Consider the following 24,476-nt stretch of genomic DNA (forward strand, 5'->3'; position numbering starts at 1 on the left):
GAGGCAGCCATTTCCCTTCAGAAGTTGAGAATGAATAAAATACTGCAAAAGAAGGTAGTTACGGAAATAGCAACTACTGGCCTTTTCCTACTAGTTTATAGTGTTAGTTCATCCATATCTGCACTGCAGGGTTTGCACTTAATTTCCGTCAGTGGACACCTTTCACTGATACCTCATTTTAGACCTGGGAGCTTTTTTCTCTTCATACTTTTGCTACCGCTGAGTACAGGAGGCCCCGTGTATCTGCCCCCAGCCTGCTTCGTGCTTATGCAACCAGCTGTTTGTTTTGCTCATCCTGTCCAGGGAAAGCAACTGTCTAAACAACACTTGGATGATTGGATCAGAGAGCGTATTATCAGAGCCTGATAACACAAAAAAGGTTAAAATCCCAACTAGAATTGATTGATTTGACCAAAGAGATTATCACGTTTTTTGCAGTACTTAATAGTGTTTTATTTTATTAATGTCATGGCTAATCAATAGTCATCCAGTTAAAATAAATAAGATACTTCAATTAAGTAAGACGACAAGCTGCATCACTCTATGTATATTATATGGTGCTACAGTAGTGCTTTTATTTTTTTATTTTTAAGAAGAAGGTGGAGGTGGGGGGTTGGAGTAATCTTAAAAAATATGAGCTCTATTCAGGGTTGCAACACTTATAAAGCACCTTTTTTTTTCGCTTGGGTAATTTGCGGCTGTCCCTAATCACTCTAAAATAACCCCCTCAAATGTAGAACTGAGCGGTGGGCGGCTCAGACTTTTCAGTGGACCACTCGCCCACACGACTAGATGTCCCTTCCCTCTGCCTAAATGCCACACAATTATGAGTGACTCCAGGTTTGGCAGGCCAAGATAGTTGGGGGCTGTTGAGGAGCGAGATTGCATGCGTGAGTGCATAAGCGTGTGTGTGTGTGTGTGTTTGTGCGTGTGTACATTGTGTGAACAGAGAAGTCATCTTATTTACCCACCTTGGTGTTAGGGGTGGCCATCGCCCGCCCAGCTAAATGCCATGCAAATGCTGCTGCTGCCGTCAAGCTGCCAATCACGCCGGTGTTGGCATTCACGGCATGCCGCCGGAGCATTTACACCGTCTGTGATCTTTACTAAATGAGAAATAACCCTAGCCTGTCCAAGCTGGCCACGACGTTTAAACAACGCTATCCCCAAATTCCCATTGGAAAAGGCTGTGAAGTGAAGACATCATATTGTGTCAGAGGAATGATAAAGAAAACAAAGATGGTCGAGGGGGGTGGGTAGATGTGTAGGCGGTGAGGGAGGTGTCTTACTCCCATAGTACAGCCTCATTATGATGATGTGATTTGCTGGAATGGCAGCAGTGGCTCTCGTCACTAATACCAGCTCCCCTGAGCCACGAAACAGCGCTTTATTAAACTTTATGAAAGGCTTAGCTGCCCAATTTATGAGCCTGCCTGCTGAGGACATGAGCGTGCAGAGACAGAGGAAACACTGCAGCACTACGACAGATGAGATTACACGGAACAAAAAGTTTTACCCCTGACAGTAGCCTACTTTTTCCTCTCGCTTTATTCAGAAATGTAAACACAACACACAATGCTAGACTGTTCTTACAATAAGTGAAGGATCAGCTCTCAACTAAAATACAGCCCTACCATTACACATTTATAAAAAATATGCAAAGTGAAGCTCTAATAAAAAAAGCATTTCATTCAAGTATATTAAAAAACAGAAAAGTGGTTGTTAATGCATTATCTGTTAGAGTGCTTTAGCAATACTATTTAAAGTAAAAAAATAATAATAATCTTAACATAGAAAATGTTTGCAGATTTTTTTGTAAAACAGGTTGCAAACTGCTGTAATTACTCTACATAATATTAAGTATAAGCACATAATCCTGGATCTACTACATCAAATGTTAGTATGTAGGGAGGCAAATGTTGATTGATGTTAATAGTTGACGTCACCCATTCGCTTCAAATTTGCATCCAATTAGACAGCAAACATGTTTAAATTAAATACATGATTGGTCTTATTTTCTTAAAGTTGCGTGGCAACTGCTCCCTAAATTTCGAAAATCTTGAAAATTCACAGTGCACCTTGAAGTGAATTATTGGATAATGATTATTTATGTATTTTATTTATGTACATATTATATATGCTGGTTCAATCAAAAAAGATTCACAACCGTCTCTTGAAAAGGTAAAATTTGATCTCCATTCCTTTTAAGTTTGAAGCTTCACTGCAAACCTTGCTACATATGGATTGCTCCCTGGAAACACTATTCTGGCAGTGTACTACATCTCCACTGTGTTAAAATAGCAATGTAAGATTTAGTATCCTTTCATAACATTTTTTCCTTAGTTTTCATTAATAGGAAACTAAAGTCCATGGTTTACAATTATTTTTTAAGTCCACGGTAACAGGTTAAAATTAGCCTTTCAGTTATTGTTAACTGTAGCAGACATTTCCTTATCTTTTAAGTTGTTCCAGAGAGCATCAGGTGACAGGTCAGTACTGCCTAGCAGGGATAGTGACAGCTTGTCCTTAGAGAAGAAAGTTTCCATTTTCTTTAAAGAAAAATATCCATTTTGCTGCATGTGGGAGACATAATTTATATAGTAATTACCCAGTATAGCTCCACATTTATTAAATATAGTTAATGCAGGTGTATCATAAACTGTTTCATGTACATCTAGAAATGTTGTATTTTGTATTTGTCATCTCTTGTCATATAGAAGGAGCTCCTATCAAGGCACTGCTCAAAGATGTTGTTTATTGCGTTCGTAGCAAATAGGCAGGTGTAGCACAAATCATGATGGCGCCATTCCCACACAGCCATGCTCTGATGTAATTTAAGATTTTAAGGCATATGTTTTGTGTGTAATTTTAATCCTTAGTAAGTTTTCTAGGTAACACAATGATCATAATACATGAAAGTTCTCTGGGTTTAATTACATGTTAATATCTTGAAATTAAATTCATATATATGCTTTTATAAGTTGCTGTGGGTGCAGAAATGCTACTTGGGTCATTTCCCTAGGTAGCTGGTTGCTAGGTAACGTGATGACATAATAAGATCTGATATAGGTAGGAACCTTCAGGAGCTTAAGACCAGTTTTAGTTGCCCAACTTCTGATCCTGAAAGAGGAGTTCACAAACAAAGATTTTGTGCATTAAAGTTAGATATTTTAATATAATGGGTTTTCTGTGTTAGCACTGTGTTTTATTAGGTGGGATTGCAGTTTATTCTGTTTATATTGCTAATGGTGTTTGTCGATGCCAATTTCCTTGAGAATAGAATTAAATAAGTAGGACTGCAGTGTGGTACATAATATTGCACATATAACTGAGATTTATTTGTGTTCATTTTTTTATTGTTGAAGAAACACACATCAAGAGACAACACTACTACTGTCTGGAAGTATTACGGTTACATCGAGTGCAAAGTTTAAAACAAAGTTCACTGATGACGAAACCAACTGGTGCCGTAGGGTGATCACATTATCTGACCACAACTTTAGTGACAGCCAAGTACGCATCACTTAAGTTGATTTATTACAGGTGATATTTAGATGGAATTTCATTTTGAGGAAAAGGACATGGGGAGCCAAATCTAGCAAATATTGCAGGTGATAAATGATAATGTGCTTGCACATAATGGTACAGGCCACAGTTCAGGTCATTTGCACCTAAATGTTTTTCCTCAGCACTTTATAGTTAAAGTTGAAATTGACAATACTACCCTCAGAGACCGGTGCCTGCTCAGTGTCAGTAAAACATAGAACCAATGCACCTTCGTTAGACTGCCGTATGGTCTCCAGTTCATGTGTTGTCACCAGTAATAATAATAATAATAATGTAAATATGAAGATTAGGTTAATTTTCAGAATACATACCACACTATATGTGTTGAACAGACTAATAGTTTATCATGTTGATGATTAATTTGAGTATCCATTCTTTTACTCTACACCATGGTTGCACAGATTACCCACAGCAGTCATGATTATACACAGAAATAGTGCTCACAGAGCTTTGTGCACCTTGTCCAATCCACTCCTCATGGCAAAAAAAGGCCTCATTAACTCTTCTGTCTTTGCTGACATTCTGTTATCACACACTGACAGGCACACACAGACAAACACATGCATTAAATATTCACTAAACTGTTTATATTGGCAGAGATGCAGCCGGGGACACACAGTATACACACACAGGTACACACGAACACAGATCCCCAGGCAGCAATTAGTCGTGCCCAATAAGAGTTCCCTCCCTCATCTCACTCAGCTGTAGGTGCAAATTAAATTTGTCTTAATGCACTGTCACTGGTCTTTCATCATACGAGAACATGTCAGGGTCACACGGAGACAAAGATAGGTGCTTTCATTTACACTCACAGGCACAGTTACAGATTGTTTTTTCCTGCTGTAAGCTGTAGAATCGAGGAAAATAGCTCCAGAATTTTGATCGGTTACACATACCCCCCAAAATTGTATTCAGTTAGCCAGCTTGGAGCTTTTTTTTGCAGCAGTGGTAGCACATTAAGCCTTTAAAGTTAATCCACACAATTATTTGAAGTGCACCAGTGTTTGCTGATAGCTTTAAAAATCCCAGACTGTAAAAAATTTGTGTCATAGTCTCTGAACCAATTATGGGCACTACATGTCTGGATAGAGTCGTATCTATTGCTAGCATAACTGTATACTAACACGTTGCCCGTGTAAATGTCCTTTCCTTTAGATGAATGCTAAAGAAAACCTATTCTCTGTCCTAAACACAATATTTTCTGGAAAGAGTGGAAAACTGACAGGAAGAGGACAGGAAGCCACAAAAGAAAGGAGGTTTCAGAGTCAGCAAGTTGGATGATGTGTAGCTTACAGGGCAACTGATTCAAGCACAGTTTAACACTGGGTGAAATAAGCAAGTATCAAGTATTTCGAATTTGTAGAGAAGGCTTCAAATAGCTGGTTTTACAGGTCAAGTGGGTGTAAGAAACCTAATGCTAAAATAGCAAAATATGAAAAACAGACTAACCTGTGCCATAAAGTACTGCCAGCTCCTTTCCTATCATGAATGGAAACCAGCAGAATAGAGGAGCTGAGAAACAAACCACCGACTTGCCTTTTAGCAGACAACCAGCTCAAAGTCCTGAGTCACAGCCGACACGATCAGCCCCATTTTCCAGCAAAACCTGCTTACAGGACCTTTCATGCTTCACTGGTTCTCATTGGCCAGACTCAACAAGGGAACAAGCTTTCAAGCCATGAGACGTGTGGAATAATGAAAAGTGTCCATTGGAGTGGATGTTTGAAGACAAATTTGTGGCAAACAAAACATCTGAAAACGTGACACCAGGCCAGAGCAGAGACGTATTCTGCAGAAAATTGCTGTAGAATACCTAGACTGCTGGTAACACAGATAACACAGCTAGCGAAACTTGAAAACATCCAATGCAAACTTGAAATAGAGAATACTCACCTTCAAAGTAAGCTATGTGCCTCACCACTGCAACTAACATGCTTTAAAAAGGGCTAAATGTATGCGTTTTCAGTTTGCATTGCACTTTTCACAGTTTCACTAGTGCTTGCCAAGCGTTTGCAGACAAGTGTTTTTCACTTGGAACTCATCCACTGTATCAAATGGTAACAATTTAATTAGGATGTCATTTTAGCAAAAAGGTTAAAGTCACAGGAAACTAAATCTTATTAGAGCATCAGGTGCTAGTGAGGCCAAAAAAACTCCTCTGAGGGCACGAGATGTAACACTGAGGACTCTTTCACTAAAGAGTCCTCAGTGTCTGGGAACCGCCGGACACTGAAGTTAATGTTTGCTTTCTGCAGATAAATGCGGTAAGATCACAGATGGACATGAGGGCGTAGTCAGAGCCAGACTTCCAGAGAGGAAGTCTCTTTCAAGCTTCTTTACATTTTAAATTTGTGTATTTTTTTTGTTTTGTTTTGGGGGTTTTATTTAACCTTTATTAGATGGTCACAAAGCAGCTGTACAGATAAACTTAAAATTAAAGTCTAGCTTAAAAATGGGTATAGTCTGACCTATTGAGTATTGGAGAAAGTGGACCAGTGGGCCCATTCTTTTAATTTGTAATGTATTTGTAATTCACCATATGAGCTACCTTTACATATTTTATAATGACACAATATGTTCAGGGGTTTGGTTTTCATTGGTCTCTATTTGCACAATGTTATCACTTTGAGTTAACTTATGCTTAAAGAATTTATGGAAACCCGATTACCTTAGGTGTGCAGTCAAAGGGCAAGAGGTGAGGTACAGCTTGGAGAGATCACCATCTATCCTCAAACAGCTATTTGTTCATGTAAACTGGTTTTTGTTTTTTCAGCAGAAAGGTTTGGATTACAGTAAAGGAATAGGAAAAATGTATTAATTTAGAATAATCAGAATTTAATACATTCATAACCTGATTTCATGCATTACTATAACTTAATTTATCACAGTAATGTGGCTTCCACATATAGCAAGTGACTCAGCACAAGCCAAATGTGCATTGAGGCCATGCCATGATTTTGAATGAGTTAAGCACTTGCACCTAGATGGTTCAGATTGGATGAATGGCAAAATGACAATGTAACACTCAAATGAATGGCACTCTGCTGGTAATGAATGACAAGGCTAATTGCAGGAACGGCTTGTTGCTCTTTGGTTTAGATAAATACTCCGACAAGTGAAGTGCTTTAATTATCCCCAGTGTGTTTGTGCCTGAGCGCCGTCGCCACTGCTTCACTGGAGATGCCTGCCGAATGAGACAAGCTAATTAAGAGTGATTTCCCCGCTCCCCACTCATTAATAACACAACAGCAATTAAGAGGAGCTAGCGGAACATGGCGCATTTGGTGCTAACAAGATTAGCCTTGTGGAGCAATGAGTTTACGAGGGAGACAGACATACACACACACATACACAGGCAAAGAAAACGAAAGCTGGGAAGGAGATTCAGCTGAGACAGAAATATATTAGATGGTGTTGGAGGGAAGAAGAGATGGTGTGGATATGAGGATCTGAAAAGAAAGTGAAGAGAAATAAGACTACGATTAGACAAGAGTAGGAAGGCAGAGACATGAAAAACAACAAAGGATTCTAAATAAAGAATGGACTAAAAGAAAAAGAAACTAAATGGACTGAAGACACAATAGTTAAAGAGAAAGAAAGGGAGGTAGAGGTTCTATGATGATCACTCAAGATGAGAGACATGAGATGTTGAGGTGGGCCTTCATTTTAACGGCAGCTACCTGAAGCGTTTCATGACAGCATGTTGCGTGGTTCCGGCAATATCGCTAAATCCATTTACAGAAAAACGTATAAACATTCATCAAAGTGTTTAAAATCACATTTGTGTAGTTCCTGGTACAGTTGGTGTCTCCAAGACCTCGTTTTGTTAAAGTAACAGACACACAAATTCACAAGGTGAAAATAATAACAGCCACGCTGTCACAGCTGGTAAAAATGGTGTCCTTCAGTTTCAAGATTTTTTTTTTCTTTTTTAGTTTCCTTCATTTTCCTTTTCATTACCAGCGTGGCCTTTAAATTAACTGTTGCATAAAGGACATTCAGCTTTATGGGCTCACTAAATAATAACAGGCAGGGAAGAGATGTGCAGTTCTGGTCATGTTTAATTATCAGGCATGGTTGAGGCTGTAAGAGCAAGCTTATAGAAGTAATAAATAAATACAAGATGTAAAAAAAAGTCGTCCTGCATGTATTCATCAGACAGCTTTTTTTATAGGTAAAACAATTGGCAAATGGAACTCAATCTGCCAGTGAGTCACATGGATGTTGTTATACAGTAGTATGACAGGCTTCAAGGGATTTCTTTACTACAAAAGTACAAAGGTTCATGGTCTAAAGCGTTGATTTTTCTGCTGTTCTGCTCCAAATAAACAGATCTGACCAACCAGACCACTGCACTTGGTAACCATTACCCTGTGGCTTAAAACGCACACAAATACTGATTTATAAAAATATTAAAATAATACAATTTTACCTCAGACAAATAGCTACACATCTGCTGTCTGCTCGCAAAAATGATTTCTCACCTCCTTGGATGTCGTCCCAACTCTGCCAACAAGAGTTCAAAATGTCGCATTGACATCCTGAAGTATGTATGAACGCATCCTTAATATAGCTTCAACTTCTGGACCAAACATCAGGACCAGCTCATTATCGCCTTATCGTTTCTGTCTTTGAGGTTTGGATTGTTGTGTTTTGTAGGTTAAATTCTGAATTCCTGTGGGGTATCTCAGAAATAAAGTTCAACATGGTTGGGCATTATTTGCCTTAGCTGGCTGAAAAGAACCTAAACTCCAGTCAAAGATAATCACAACAGTGGTTATTAGCTCTCTCCATTTAGGCGGACTTATCACTTCAGGCTGTGTGCAGTCTAACATAAAAATGGGTCATATTATTCCTAGCAGTGCAGGAATCATACCATAAAAAAATGTAATTACTGCAATTAGCACAAGGAATGCTGGTACTTGGTGTCTAAAAGCTGTTTTTAAGAGTAGCCTGAAAACATTTAAACCAGGCTATGTTGGCTAAGTTTTAAGCCAAAAATTCTAGCTCAGCTGCCTATATCACCACCAGTCCCTTTACATTTCCAGTAGTCTAGATGAGGTGTACAGCACACCTACCAGAATGGTGTCCTCATAACCACCCAAAATGTGCAGTGTAAAATGCTACCATGCACTATTCAGCCAGTAGGTGCAGTGTTGCCAACTCCTCAGTAAGGAAAATCGCTATTGGTTGTCCTAAAAGTCGCTAGAAGTCGCTAAATGACGTCATCGCCTAATTTGCATAATTGGCATAATCATGCTAATCTAATTGTAACCTATGTTGTTGGAGAGAGAAATAACATTGTGGAAGAGACATAAAGTGAGTAAAAAACGTCCTAAATGCATTTAGAGTTTATTTAGAACTACAAATTAAATTTATTTTAGGAATTATTGTTTTTTTTAATGTCACAATTCCAACCCTGCTCCTTTACCTGGGCTTGGACCGGCAAAAGTGACCCGAAATAGGCACTCTGGTGGAGTTACTTTGTGTGTGTGTTTATAAGTAGTTTTAAACCTTGTGATCCACAAAACAGCATAAGAGTAAAAGAGTAAAAGAACTGACTGCGTTACAGCACCCGCTGCTTGTTGAGAGTAAAACTGATATGCGCTTTCACGTCTTTTTTTCTGAAAACTCGCTAAATATAGCGACAAAGTCGCTAAGTTGGCAACACTGAGTAGGTGGAGGATTGCTATCAACAATCGTGCTAGCGAGTTAGCTAGCTAACTAGCTAAAAATGTAAACACGTGTGCAATGCCTAGAAGTTCTTGAGACATTTCATCCAAAAACAAAAGGGATAATGGGAGTCATTCTAAAGCTGTAAGTACACTTGTTTTTGTTGTCGTAGTTCATTAAGCACCAAAGCAGTAGAAAAACTAAAAGTCACACACTGCTATGCCTTTAAAGTAACTGAAATTAAAAGAGAAAATACTGTTTCCTCCTGCAAATTTATTTAGTTTGTACAGGTTTGAGGTCCAGGTTTGTTGTGCAGCATTAAAATAAATTTGAAATGAAAATCCTTTCTTTCTGTGGCATCTGAGTGGTGGCAGATGTCCCATTATCATCAAAAACCTTTGCCCAATTCAAAATTACAGCTGCTTTCTGAATGTTGGTCTCAAACTCTGAACTTTATCATTAAAACACAAGCGTGTTTTGTGTTGTTATCAACCTTGCAGGAGCAATTTTGCACAAACTCCTTCATTTTAAATATGCAGACAATTGTCTTTCCTGTGAATTGCACTGGTGTACGTGAGAATCGGAAAGGAAACAAGAAAACAGTATGGCCAGTGTTTGAAATATTTCATTTAACCTTTATATATCAGTGTTGTTTCTTGAACTTATCACCCTGCCAAAAAAACAAAACAAAACAACAAATAATCAAAAGCATAAATACATACATAAAATCTCTATTCTGTTCTCTTCCACCTATCAGCTACCTGAGCAGACTTTTTCTTCTGTGTGCAGTGTTGTGGCAACATAAATTCTGGGGAGAAACGCAATCTTTAAAATTGTACTAAAGGTTCTGCACTGCACACTGAGCAGATCCAAGGAAAAGGAATAAACTTCAAGTATACATTCGAAATTCAGCGATGTTCCTCTTAAGGCAGGCAGCATACACAGTATCTATAGAAAACAGATTCTGAGTGTGTATGTGTGGGTCTGACTGTATAAAGAATGTCAGTCACAGTAACTTTTCATGCTAGAAGCATGGAGCTCTTGACATGAGACTCAATCAGCAGCACTAAAGCCTGCCTCTGCCTCCTCTGCTGCTACCACCCTACTTTTGTGTCGACTAATCTGCACTGTAGGATGTAGAAGAGCCATTTGATATTGTCTTCCCTGGTGTTTTTCATTATCACCGTCTTACTGCAGCCTGCCGGCAGCATTACCTCGACATTAGTGGGCTTGACAGGACGAGAATCACCACACAATCCTGTCACAACCTCCCATCTCTGCTATAACCCTACTGGCATTTCAAAGCCCCTCTACCTCTTCTTATCTCTCACTTGCTTTTTTCAGCTTTCAGGTGGATCTGCAGCAGGGTCATGGACAATATTTTTAGGAAAATTACTGAGAGGTTTGGTATTTTGTCAGAATCTTTGTGGCATCTTGGCAGAAGGCAGAGTATAAAGAACTGTCACCTGATAAAGACAAAAAAGCAGAATCTTCACTGGAAAGACGATATGGCATAATGCTATGTTCTAGCTCAAACATCTCTTTTCAGATATAGTTTTACAGAGATATAGAAATGAGCTTAATTTAGCAACATGTAATACATTCTGGTTTTCGTAAAGTATGACTGAAGTAGTATTATAGTAGTAGTAGTATATATTTATGTATTCCTGTGGAAAGAAAATCAAATTAACATAGCTCATTTTAAACACTCTACACTTGCAATCCTAGAGTCCTACACAAAATATGTTGTATGGCTCAACTTTTTAAACTAGTGATCCTGATGAGATGAGATAGATAGATAGCATCAGTTTTCAGACAACTGGGGATACACTCACTGGCAACTTTATTAGGCTACATCCATATAACTGCTCGTTAATGCCTAATTTGCCAGTAATTTGACAGCAACTCAGTGCACTTAGCTGAGTAAACATAGTAATATTGGCCTGCTAAAGTTCAAGGCCTTTATCAGAATTTGGCATAAAGGTGATTTACATTATATTACTTAAAGCTGTCCAGACACTTTTTTTCCAAATTCCTTAGACTACGATGACCTGGATGACTGAAAGCCTTCACAGACATAAATTATATTACATTATACTGATTGTTGTTTGTGTCAGGTGGGCTGGTCTAAATATTTCAGAAGCTGTTGATCTACTGGAATTTTCCCAAACAACCATATATAGGATTTACAGAGTGGTCTGAAAAAGACAAAATATCCCATGAACCGAGATGTCCTGATGATGTCAGAGGTCAGAGGAAAATGACTACACTGCTTCGAGCTTTTAGGAGGGCAACAGTAACTCTCATTGCAATCAAAGTATACAGAAGTGTAATAGCACAACATGTCAAACTTGTAAGTAGTTGGTCTACAAGCAGAAGACCACACAAGGTGCAGTTTCTGTCAGCTAAGAAAATGAGCCTATGTGAATTCCGACTGAGGCACCTGGGAAAACTCTGATACTAAAAATATCTCAACTTTTATTGTATCACTCTGACAGAACAGTAAAAAAATTGGCATAAACAACATGGAAGCATGGATCCATCCTGCTTTGCATCAATATATTACGCACCATGTCGCCAAGCTCATAAAGATCATCTCAAACTGGTTTCTTCAAGATGACACTCAGTAGTCAAATGAGGACTGTTTCCTGCACCTTGTTGAATCTAAAAAATTACCTCAGTTCAGAAGGCCAAAGGGTGTCTGAATGGCTACCTAAAAACCTGTCCTGTGAGTGTATGTCCATCACTGACTGTGTTTTCAGGGGATTTCAAGAGGAAATCCTTCTCATCCCTTTTTGAATTTACATCTCGGGATTTGTTTCATTTTTTTTTCCCTAAAGCTTTAGTCCCAAGTGCTTTGCAAGGTTTAAAGGTCTCTTGGATTTGCAATAAGAGACCTGTTCAGTTTTTCATTTCGGAAACATAACTCATGTTGTAGACACACAAATACAGAAAGGAAATGTCTCTCACTGATCCCTTTGCATTATTTACACTACCTTTCTTGCTTCAGGCAACGGTTGATATTATTGTACTTGAGCCCAAACAGAAATTTAAAACCCAATCACATGGACTTTCAAATATTTCACCAAACGCTTGCATTATTATAGATATTCATATTTCCTTTCCTTTCCTTTCTAAGCAAATTAATATCAATTTCCAAGCAAATCAGTAATATTTTGTATTTCAACCTCTTTTCAGCATCTGTTTGATAATTATAATGTTACTGTGTCTGTTTTTTTGTTGAACTTTGGTTATTTTTTGTTTTCTCTCTTACCTTGCTTGTCTCAGTCTTTTACACTCTGTCGTCATTTCTTTCCAGCCTTTTGTGTTTGTCTGCCCTGCCCGCATTAGTTTCCCCCGTGTTGAGTCAATTAGTTTTCTGCATTGCCTATTTATAGCCCTGCCCTTCTCATCATAGTGTGTATGCTTACCCATGTTCTTTACCAGTGTTCTTCCTTGTGCTTGTTCTTATTTTTGTGTTTTCTTGAACTTTTTTCACCTCCACTAAATCAGCTTTACGTTAAAGCTCGCGTTTGTTTTTGCAGTGTGGCCTCCTGTGTCCTGCATTCTGTGCTCATTTTTTCTTAATATAGCATAAACTTGATATACAGGCAACTATGTGATAGCTTGCCATCAAAATTACTACATATCTTGATGTTTCATTCAAATGTGTGCCTCTAAGTTTCCTTTTACAGCCATTACCTAAGTAAAATAGAAATATAATCACACAATAAATATGCTGAAAACAAAAGTAGCCTAATTAAACACTAATCCTCATCCACCAAGTGTCAGAGCTTAGATGGCCTCTGCAATTAGCAAAAGTCAATTGATCTCTAGAGAAAAACCAGGATGATACCTGTAGCTAATGACATCATTACTGTGATGTTCTTGAAAATAATTGTAAATTATAAAAAGCTGAAAGACTTACGTCGTCTTAAGCTGCAGGTGGAAATGTAAAGAATGATTTAAGGCAGTTTCCTATTATACTGACAGGGCTGACTTAAAGCAATACCTCACTCAGGTAGATAATTTTTACCTCTCAGCACACAAACCTTAGCAGCAGGTCCAACATCTCCCACCCCGGAGAGCCACAGTCAACAGCAGCATTCAGACTTTCTCCCCTGCTTTTGGTATTGATATTTGCTAACAGCCAAAATTACTTTTTGGAAAGAATCACCTGGGATGTTATATAAAATAATAACTCCTGGATCAACTTTGCCTTGTGTTTCATTACATTTCAAAATGAAAGTAAGAAAATGGCAAGTTGATTTTTTTTCCAGTGGTCACCAGGTGGACTCTGAAACACAGCTTCAGCTCTTGCACTTCATCCTCCATAGCTTTCAGATACGGTTCTGTGCAAAGGTTCTAGGCACTAAAACTAAAGTAAGGATGTTTTTTAAAAAAAAATGATGTTATAAAAATATATATTTTTTTTGGTTTTTGAAATTGACTCTGCATTAAAAATACAAATAAGAAATAGATTTAGACTTAAGAAAAATTGATTGTTTGTTCTTAAAAAATTTGCAAGGTGCGGTATATATATAATACATAAAATATCTAAATGATCTTAATTTTACAAAAAGGAGTTTGCAGTATTGTGCACATCATAAGCAGGCTGTCTTTTGAAGTATAAAGATAAGAGTACTAACCTCACAATCATTATGTAATAAATGTAACTTAGAATAAAAGGAGAGAGAGTTATCCGACCTCCTGGAATATGAATTATCTTATGCATCTTACAGCAATAACTGTAAACTGTGACACACGTTTATTGTGTCTAATACTGATGTACTTTTTCTTCAGGAAGCCCGGAGAACTTATTACTTTTTTTTATCCTGTCTTCCTTCTCTCTCCCCAGCCGGTCGTAGCAGATGGCCCCGCCCCTCCCTGAGCCTGGTTCTGCCGGAGGTTTCTTCCTGTTAAAAGGGAGTTTTTCCTTCCCACTGTCGCCACAGTGCTTGCTCATAGGGGGTCATATGATTGTTGGGTTTTTCTCTGTATGTATTATTGTAGGGTGCACCTTACAATATAAAGCATCTTGAGGCGATAGTTCTGATTTGGCGCTATATAAATAAAACTGATTTGAATTGAATTACTTTCAGGGTTCCAAGCACTATGAAGTAGAGATGTATGCTTTCTTTCTTCAGCTGAGAATGCTTCACCTGTGATGCTCACTTGACCCTATGAGAGTAAACAACACCATGAACATGCATTTATGTATGCATGTGTTTGTGTCTAGACAGGAGAACAAGACTATAATCCAAATTCTTTTTCTGAGGAGATTACTTGTTTCAGTTGTCTCTATTCTTTTGTGCCACAATATCATACTAACACTATAATTTTTGTTGTGTAATATGCCAATCTTGGCTGTGTGATTACAAGATAACATATCACTAAAGACTAATAATTAAATGGGATGGGCAAAGCTTGAAAGACTCCATTCAATCATGCCTGGGTTATGCAAAATAAGTTTCTTGATGAACACTTCCACCTAGAGGATAATTGGTGCTAAAACATCTAGTTTTATTTTGTTGACGCTTATAGGGAGCAGTACACATGGGTGAGAGAACATATTAAGGAAAAAACACAGTTATTTAAAAATCTCTTCTTCCTTCCTATTTGAGATTTTTCTTCTTCTTTTTTTAGTGTTATAGAGTTTGATGGCTACGATATCCAGGGAGCATCTACGAGAACTACTCCTGAAATCTTTATCCCCTACCCTTTTGTAAGAGTTAATAGTACCAGTGGAAAGAAGGTCCAACTGTCTGCTTTAAACTTGGCCACTGAAAAATACTAGAATCGGTTTGTCTTAATGCTGAATCTGTTTAAATCAGTTTTGTTTTTATTCTTATACTGCAAATAATTTTTCTTAATGTGTTGTGTTTTTCCTCTCTTGTTTGGTGAGCTTTCACAGGGCTTATTAGGTCACAGTTGCTGTTTGCAGATTTTATGGATGGGTTAAAAAATCAGTCATAGTACATTCTAGCTATGCACAGTTTACACAATTCATGTTCAACTAAAAATCAAGACTGTAAACCAAGACTACATTTAAATGTATTTTTAGTTGGCCTAAGGATACATTATACAATCTATTGCTGTAATATAATTCTCATTTCCCCATAGGTCAAAGGTCAGGGTGAAATGCACTGCAGTGCCGTCCCGATAGACGTTAGCGGGGCAAAGGCGGCAATGAACAGGCCTCTGGACACCCACATGGAGCACAGTCTCTCTTATACTGACACAGTCCTTATACAGACCTGTTAACTCCTACATACAGAGCTGCTCTTGCTTTCAGCAGCCAGTTAGTTAGTAGTACGTGACTGTTTAACCTCACAGGCAAAAGAGTAACTCTGCTTATGGCTGCACTGCACATTGTTACTTAAGAGTAAATTGTTGCAAGGTTAAACTTTTACTGCACTGTTTGACTGAAAATGTTAAGTCTGTTGCACCAGAGCACACCTCATTTCACTGCAGGGGTGATTCACAGCTGATTCTTTCCTGGCTAATATAGCTTATGTGTGTTTATGATATCATTTTTTTGTCCTTAATCTCTCACTGATGAAGTGTAAAAAGATATAGGCTGTCCCTGGTTAAAACTTTTTAGATATGCAAAAGGTTAATTTGCTTTATGTACCCCAAATTTTCTGTTTCTGCCTTCTCCCCTGAACATTCATCAAACAGAAAAAACATCAGCAATGCAAAGCAGTTTTAAAAAAAAGTAGCTTAAAAAAAATAAACAACAACTGCAAAATGAAAGTAGTGTCAAGTTAATTTTTACTGGAATGTAAGTACAGTTTTTACAAATAACAAGATTCACCTAGAACATTTACACATATAAGTCCTGTTAGAATTACTATTTTTAATTCGTTTACTGGCTATGTTACATACATATATAACTAGCAAAGGCAGTAGCTTATTAGGAACAATGCTAGGTTGTTATAAAAGGCATGTAAAAAGGTGCAACTTTCATATCCAACGTGGATCTCAACGGGATTAAAAGAAGAGTTACAAGTTGTTGTTTTTTTCCTCTTTGAAAAACTGTATTAACATAATGAAACTGCCCCTCTGGGATCAGGCAGCATTCAGTAGGAGAGGCTTCATTGGTGATCTTTGAGGAACTCCTTCATGTAGTCAGCGAGTGCTTTAGTGTCCTCCAGTGTTACAGCGTTGTAAAGTGATGCGCGAATTCCTCCAACTGACCTGCAGGGTGAGAAAAAAAAAAAAAAGTGTGTTTCATACTCTGCCTTCTCTGTCTTTACAAAATTACAAAGCAAATCCAACATCTGTGCTCCTGGCTAAAGTTATTGTCTTCCACTTCCATCCATGGGGTCTGCTTGATCCATCCTAGTAGTTATGAGGTAAGAGTCAGGCTTTACCGTGGACAGATCACCAGTCTATTACAGGGCCAATACAGAGAACCATTCAAATCATATTCACACCAACCACCAATTTTGAATTGTCAGTTAGTCCAGGTCCCAAGCACCAGCACTAACCAGTGTGCCACCCTGTTTCTATAACCTTAAAAGGGAAATTAATTCTACTAGGTTGCAAAATCTACATCTAAAAATCTGATTTAATTGAGCAACACTATACACACAAAATGTTTGTCAAACGAACCTGTGTCCTTTCAGTGAGATCATTCCACGTTTGGAAGCACCATCCAGAAACTCCTTTTCCAAGGCTTCATCTCCCTCTTTCTTCCCCACACGAAATGGTACATTCATCCGGCTCCGACAGGCTGTGTCTACAGGACACCTGAGCAGGTGGACACATGTTACAGCTCGTGGCCATAAGAAGTCTGTGTGAGCTGCTGTGTTTCTGTCTCTTTACTGTGTCTTAAGACTCTCTGCAGATCCTTCCCCTAATGAAGAGTAGTGAGCTGCTGATTGGACCGTGGAGCACGTGACTGCGTACAAAAAGCCGCTCTGACAGCTGCCGGGAGAGAGCGAGAGAAGCGAGCGAGCAGTTTTTGACTGCAGACACGGACCTGGCCCTGGTTTCCAACTTTTTGGGTTACTTTGTATCTGTGTAAGCATGCTTGTGGGTAAACTCAGTGCTTATGTGTGCATAGGCTGAAGCTGAAGGGGTGAGCCGCCTTTTCTTTTGAACAGTTTTCTCCTGTTTCTGGGCTAGGAAGCGAGGGATAGTATTGTCATTTGTTTGTTTTGTTTTGTTCTTAGGGTTTAGTTAGTTTCCTCTGGCAGGACTTAGTTGGTTTTGTTTATTATTTTGGCCTGGGTTCACCCTGGAGCTATGCTTCCTGACATTAAATAAAAATCACCTTTTTTTTACTCATAGCCGGTTTCGGATGTTAGGTTTGGGACCCAGGGTGGGTACTTGCTTCTCTCTCCTCAAATCTTATGTGTGTCTCTACATGCCTAGACTAGGGGCGTAACAACACAGCACACAGCTCTGGGTTGAACTCCTTATTTCACTACTAATATATAGGTTTGGTAGAGTTTTACTTCCTGACCCATTTGTTCATTATCATTTTGCTTTTTCTTCTGAATTCTTGTATTTAAATGCCGATGTGATACTTACACATAGAAACCATTAGAAGCATTGATGATGTCATAAATCATGGAGGACTTCTGCTTGTTGAGCATCTCCATGGCAGCACTGCCGCCATTGTTCTTTATCCACTCCAGAACCAGGCTCATGATGTAGATGCTGAACCCAGTGACGAAAAAGATTAAAGTTTGTGACAAATTGACATATTGATCATCTTCAGTCTGGAGGATAAAGATTAACTTCTTACACTGGTGAGTTTTTACCTGAAACATGGGGGTGTGTTGTACAGGGAGTTCATCTCAGCCTGCACCTTGTAGTCCAGGACAATGGGACACTCTTTCAGAGCGTGACCTAACAAGTCCTCTCGCACAATGACCACGGTTACACCGGCACAGCCCACATTCTTCTGAGCCCCAGCGAAAATGAGCCCAAACTGCAGATTGCAGGAGAGCACAATAAATACAGCCTTGCCTACAACTACGGGTCTACTTTGAGACAAAAAAATGCCTTTGATTTGGCGAGAGGGAACTTAGAGGTTCAAAAGGAAGCTAAGAACTTTTGGACATGTTCCCCACTCAAAATTCCCTGGTAGCTAATATGGCAATATAGAACTTAAATACATATTTAAGAACAGGGTCCCATAGGCACAAGAGTTAAATATATACATTTTTCAGTTGCATTTTTCCAGCTCACCTTAGAGACGTCCACAGGTCGGGACAGGAAGTTGGAGGACATGTCGCTCACCAAGACCACCCCATTTGTTTCTGGGGTAAAGTTATATTCAACACCATGGACTGTCTCATTGGAGCAGTAGTACACATAGGAGGCTGAGGGGTTCAGGGTCCAGCTGCTGGGGTCAGGGATTTCTACACACACAAAACCCAGCATAATAAAATCAAAACAAGACTTAACAAAGCATCTAAAGCCATGCTAGCAGCACAGTGAGAGCAATCAAAAACTTAAAATAAAACTTCATGGCGATAGCATAATGTGAAGAAAGTCGTATCAGGTAAGAAGGCTCTTAGGCAAGCTTTCTTGTAATTTTTTCAAGTAGTCTTCAGGTATAGTTCTCCAGGTTTCCTGAAGGACATCCAAAACTCTTTTTTAGATGTTGGCTGCCTTTTATTTTGCTCACTTTCAAGGTGATTCCACACTGCTTCAATAATGTGTGTTTGGGAATACTGCCATGCTGAAAAATGAAAACTACCCTTCCACTGTATCGATTTCTGATGATGCTTTGGTGAACAGTGATCAGCCGAAGGGCCAGATGTATCTCTTGAACCTCGTTTCAGGTTTTTGTTGGATTTTCTGCCATTTATTGAGGTCATGACTTTCAGATACTATTTTGCTGCTGTAGATAATTTTTAGGCCTCTTACTTCTTTTCCTAGATTTTTCCAGTTTCCTCAAATTTTTTAAAGGACACACTGCACACCATACCGAGATATGCCAATATCTATATTGGTAGCGAGACATAACAATATAATAGCACTTTGGGAATCAGCTTACTGGTGCAAAAATACAATTTTACGCCTGTCCAACAGTGTTATCTTTGTCTGTGAAGATTCTCACTCATCCAGGTCATCGTAGTCTAAGGAGTTCGGAAAGAAAAGCTTCTGGACTTATTTAAGTTTCCTTGAAGACGTTTCACCTCTCATCGGAGAAGCTTCTTCAGCTCTGACAGCAATTGGTGGAGAGTCCCAGATTTTAGGCCGTATGGGAGTGTCCCCAAGAAGGTCATGTTATCTTTGTTTTTTCCCCATAGATTCAATTAAAGAAACGGGAGAAAATGTATGTTTGCAATATGCAGCTAGAGTCTGAATATAATTCAATTAAAATTGTTCTTTGTCAGCTTTTACTGCTTTGTGTAGACGCAACACTGGTTAATCCCTGGAGTTACATGACTTTTTTAAGGTTTGAATGATTAACGCCTCTAAAAATGGTCAGGTGGAGTAACTGAATTGAAAATAAGTGAAAAAGCCGCCAATTTAAAAAAAAAAAAAAACCTTTGAAAGACCTTCAGAAAGCCTGAAAAACTACTTCTCAAAACTGCTGCAAAAATTAGAAGAAAGTCTGTTTTCCTGGCACAAAATATAAAGAAATGAAGGGTGGTTTAAGACTTTTGCACAGTACTCTAATTCAAAGCACCGTAGCGTTGATTCTAAATATTACGCCCAACCATGTGGAAATGACCACTTGCATACCAGAGTCTTTCACTGGTGCTTGGCTCTATTGTTTATTATGCAACCGCCCGGGTACACAGCCAGATTTTGTAGACTCACTGTCCTGATGCAGTCAGAATAACAATTACTGACTATTTCAGCTTATACTAGTTTTTCCTTTTTTTCCTGTTTTAATGTCATGGCAGGAAAAAATAAATAAAAGAAAAAAACTTGCCAGTCTGCACACTTACTCGTGTAACTATCCAGTTTTGGGTGAACAACATTCACTTTGCCATATTTCTCCGCTTCCTTTGCAGCTTTGGCCGACCACGTGCCCGTCACCAGGTAATCGGCACACCTATCCTCCTTAAGACCAATCAGGTTGAGAGGAACACTGCTGAACTGTCCAGACCCACCACCCTGCAGGAACAGTACCTTGTAGTTGTCTGGAATATTTCTGAAAAAAAAAAAATACCAGTGTGTGTTAAAGGCAATCCAGACATAATCACGTGCAGATGTAAACTTACAGGAAGTCTGATTCTTAAACCAAGCAAAGGTACAGTTTGAAAGCAAAAAGCATCTCTTTACTCAGCTGAGACACTAGTGTGGTTTAAATGTGATAGGTAAAATATGCAGCTATCTCTTGTACATCTCTGTCTCCATCGGATTGACAGCAATGTGACTGTCTAAGAATAACTTCGAAGAAAAGGTGCACAACCATCTCGTTTGACCGGTTTGCCTGTCATTAGCGCTGTTGTACGAAAGAGGAAAAAAGGGTACGAGTGTTTATGCATTAAAAGAAGTCTGACTATGATTACAACACGTTATGTACTGTGAGCTGAAACTACAAGAAAAAAAATGAACACCTTTGTTAGGAGGCGTGATTATAGTGCAGCATATCTGAAGAAACACAGCAGAGCAACAAAAGTTACTTACAACAGCTCTCGCAGGAGGCTCTCTGTTTTGTTGATAATTTTATTGAAGTCTGATGATCGGTGACTCATCTCTAGTACAAAAAGAACATTTTGGGGGATTTTATTTCACTGTATATGACGTACACACACCTTTGATGAAAATGTGATCTTTGTGATGTTTAATATTTCACAGATTCCAGAGACTGAGGAAGCAGTGATCAGCTATGAAATATCTGGACGTATGGAAATCTCTCAAGGTTTATTAATCTGGACACAGTACAGTAAACACACACTGTGTATGAAATGTCAGCTACAGGCCACAATTAACAAGAGGTCACAAAGGATCCATCTCAACAGAGTCATCCTTTACTGAAAAATCTAGAGACAATACATTAACATGTTTGTGTACTGATCTGTTTTTCTACTCACCGAGGACACTGATGCCAGTGCCGCTGTAGTTTAGGAGCTCATTCTGAGCTTGAAGCAGCACCTGCAACACATCGTGTAAATATCTCTTCAAAAGCGTCTTGATGCATTCTCAATCATCCAGGAAAGTAGATCTCCAAAAGTTGATACTGTTCATCTGGACGTAGCGTTTTGTGGGAGAAACGTTTCGTCACTCATCCAAGCGACTTCTTCAGTCTCAGCTGACTGCAGGTTTCCCCAATCTTATAAACAGTACATTTGCATAATGACTGAAACCAACCCACTGAGGAACAATGGGCTGGGAGGTCAGTTCCTTAATCTTAATTATGCAAATTCTCATGACCATTGATCAACAACCACTGACCAAAACCCACTGATCAAAGACCACTGATAAATGACCATGAGTACCATTCACAGAGAGTTGGGGAATGGCTGCAATCACAGCATTGTAAGATGGCGAAAGATGTACCCTTAGGCCCCCTCCTTGATTCAGAGATGGTCTTTCCCTTTTCACGTAAATGGCCTCCCTGACTCCGCACTCAATGGTCAATGGTTCATTGAGCGGTCAATGGTCAATGGTCATCAGAATTTGCATATCTAAGATTAAGGAACTGACCTCCCAGCCCATTGTTCCTCAGTGGGCTGGTTTCAGTCATTATGCAAATGTACTGTTTATAAGATTGGGGAAACCTGCAGTCAGCTGAGACTGAAGAAGTCGCTTGGATGAGTGACGAAACGTTTCTCCCACAAAACGCTACGTCCAGATGAACAGAATCAACTTTTTGGATATCTCTTCAAAAACTATGATGGTAGCTGAACACGTTTTTTTTTTTTTTTCATTGCACTAAAAATAAAGTTTGGACTGCAACAAGAAAACAGCTGTTAATGAAACCACATAGATGTTTTTGGTCTTTGTTACTAACCAACATGTTGGTTTGTAAATTAAAATTAAAAATGTGTTGCACCTCTGATCACTATCTTATAAATAGGACTGCTATTAATAACTAATGAATACACATTTTAGCTCCACAAATCTTATTTGACCTAAAAAAATAAAATAAATAAAATAAAAAAATCATAAAATGACCAACTGATGCTCCTAAACGTAAACTTTGCTATCACATTAAGGTTTTTCTAGTCTAGAAAAAGGGCTTTTAGTAAATGACTAATGCAGAGTCACTGCTAAGAGAAGTTTGTGCATGTGTTTTGTATATATGCTGTTTCTGGCCATTTGATAAACTACAGTGTTTTTAAGCATGAGTAAATTAAACCACATTTTGAAAAAATGTTGAAAAGCCAAAATCTTGGTGGGCTGCAAAATAGCAAAAAACAAACTTGCCTAAGCACTAAAACAGTCGATAATCAGCATTGCAACTGTACACCAGTGAGTTTACTTGTCAGTCTCTTTCCGTTTTACAATTTTTTATTTTGTTTTGACCATTTTAACGCCTCATGACTAAATCCTTACAGTTCATTGGGTTTATTGGGCTCTACAAAGCCCCGCAGGCAGCAGTACAAACCACTCAGAGTACATTAAGTCTGCAGTCAACCAAAAAGACCTCGCGGGAGGCGTCAGTGTTATCTGGGAGCTGTGATTTGTTCTCATCTAAGCGTGTTTCTTCTGCCATCTAGAGGTTCTCTCTGCCGCTGCCAGTGAACCACAAAGGAGCAGGTTTCCACATGAATGAATGAGGCTGATGCAACTCAACACACTGTTGACAAATGCCAAGCTGACAATGGTATTAAACCAAAGTCCTTTTCATCATACAGTGTCTCTCTTTACGAAAATGAAAGGAAAATTAGGCCATCGCGTCCGCGACCCGCCTGCGGTTAAACAAATTATAAAGTGGCAATTTGCTTTAAAGCAGTTTGCAATTAGCTCGCTTTTTTTCTGCACATTATTAACGTTACACAAGCAAGAGAGGGATACCAACTTACAGAGGGGGGAAGTTTTGCAGGTCCGGCTCCAAAGTTGATGGTTTGTTTGTGTTCCATGGTGTAAAGCGAGCTCGAAACTCCGGCTGGTGGATGCTGTCCCTGCCTGCTGTCTCTACCAGATTCAGCGCTGTGAAAGCCTCAGCTTCGGCCGTGTCTTTGCTCTCCTCCTCCAGCACTGGTTGGCTTGAATGCCAGTTATGTATATAGCATGTTGCGTTTGTGAACGCCTCGTAAATTTGTAGCCTCAATTGACAAAATAGAGTCATGCGATCTAGGTTACAATGCATAGTTGACCAAGTAAGGGAGTATTAATGCATGATGCATCCTCAAATCCTCAAAAAGTTGATTCTGATCATATGGACGCAGCGTTTTTGGAAAACGTTAACTCCAGTAATTACTGATTATAATTATTTTTTAGTAGTTATTGTCACTCGTTCAAACAGGCGAATTAACCTTTTAGGCTGTCCGAGTGGATAAGCTCCGATTCAAATATTAAACAATTATTTTATATATAAAAAAACCCTCTGTGGCTCCTGTTTTAAATTGAAAGCATAATTAAACATTGTTCTCAAAGCACCTTGTACTCAAATGTTCCCTTAAGTCAATATTACAGTAAGAGTACTCTGGGTTAGTGTTATTATATTTAAACTATTGTGAAATAACTACTGTGAAATTTTCCCAGACTGTTTTCCCTTTGATCTTAAGTACCGTAACAACTTGATTTTAAAAGATTTACAACATTGTAAAAATATTTAACTTAAATTATTTATTAAATTAGATCATGCAGAAACTTCTTAACTGAGATCAAATAATTTTTTTCCTCATTTCAATTATTTCACATATATAATAAACTATACATAGATCTTACACTTGCCTTTTTTTTTTTTTGACCAGTTCACGCCAACTAAGTTACTTACTTGGCAGCACTTGAAGGCACCACCAGGACCCAAACTAGGACCCGTTGTCACGTGATTGGCTGAGTGCACCGTCACGCCACCGAAAATGTGAGCGAGCAAAACTTCAAGTCTCAAGTAATTTGAAAGCACTTTACACGTATAGCAGGAAGAGCACTGGTTGCTCTTTCGCAGTATCCTGTTTATTCAATGATCAATTAATCAATGCTGCAGGAATTTGGAATTTCTGGAAATGACAAATTCATATTGCTTGCCAGCATGAATTGATTCTGCAAAGTTATGGCATTGAGAAGAGGAGGAATAACAACATCCCATAGAGCTTATATGGAACCTCTCATATTGTGTCTGTGCCTGTATAAGAAAGAAAGAG

At 38.7% G+C, this 24,476-nt stretch overlaps 1 protein-coding gene across 1 annotated transcript; it reads right to left on the reverse strand.

Annotated features, from left to right (window-relative positions):
* Nucleotides 1-16,000: 16,000 nt before the first annotated feature.
* Nucleotides 16,001-23,382, reverse strand: psat1 (phosphoserine aminotransferase 1). Its single transcript, XM_040050968.1, has 9 exons — nt 23,193-23,382; nt 21,258-21,318; nt 20,851-20,920; nt 20,166-20,371; nt 18,448-18,620; nt 18,018-18,187; nt 17,785-17,913; nt 16,861-16,998; nt 16,001-16,443 (listed from the first exon to the last, which is right to left on the reverse strand). Exons 1-9 carry the CDS (start codon nt 23,247-23,249, stop codon nt 16,341-16,343), a joined length of 1,107 nt encoding a protein of 368 aa, XP_039906902.1. The 5' UTR covers nt 23,250-23,382; the 3' UTR covers nt 16,001-16,340.
* Nucleotides 23,383-24,476: the final 1,094 nt, after the last annotated feature.

The sequence above is a fragment of the Simochromis diagramma genome, unplaced genomic scaffold (assembly GCF_900408965.1).
Source record: "Simochromis diagramma unplaced genomic scaffold, fSimDia1.1 OVJJ01000131.1, whole genome shotgun sequence".
NCBI lineage: Eukaryota > Metazoa > Chordata > Actinopteri > Cichliformes > Cichlidae > Simochromis > Simochromis diagramma.

Coding starts and splice junctions, on each gene's coding strand:
- psat1 (XM_040050968.1), bottom strand. CDS start 23,249: ATGGAACACAAACAAACCATCAACTTTGGAGCCGGACCTGCAAAACTT. Junction 16,999..17,784: donor GCTTCTAATGGTTTCTATGT/GTAAGTATCACA, acceptor CCACCTGCTCAG/GTGTCCTGTAGACACAGCCT. Junction 16,444..16,860: donor ATCTCACTGAAAGGACACAG/GTTCGTTTGACA, acceptor CTCACCCTGCAG/GTCAGTTGGAGGAATTCGCG.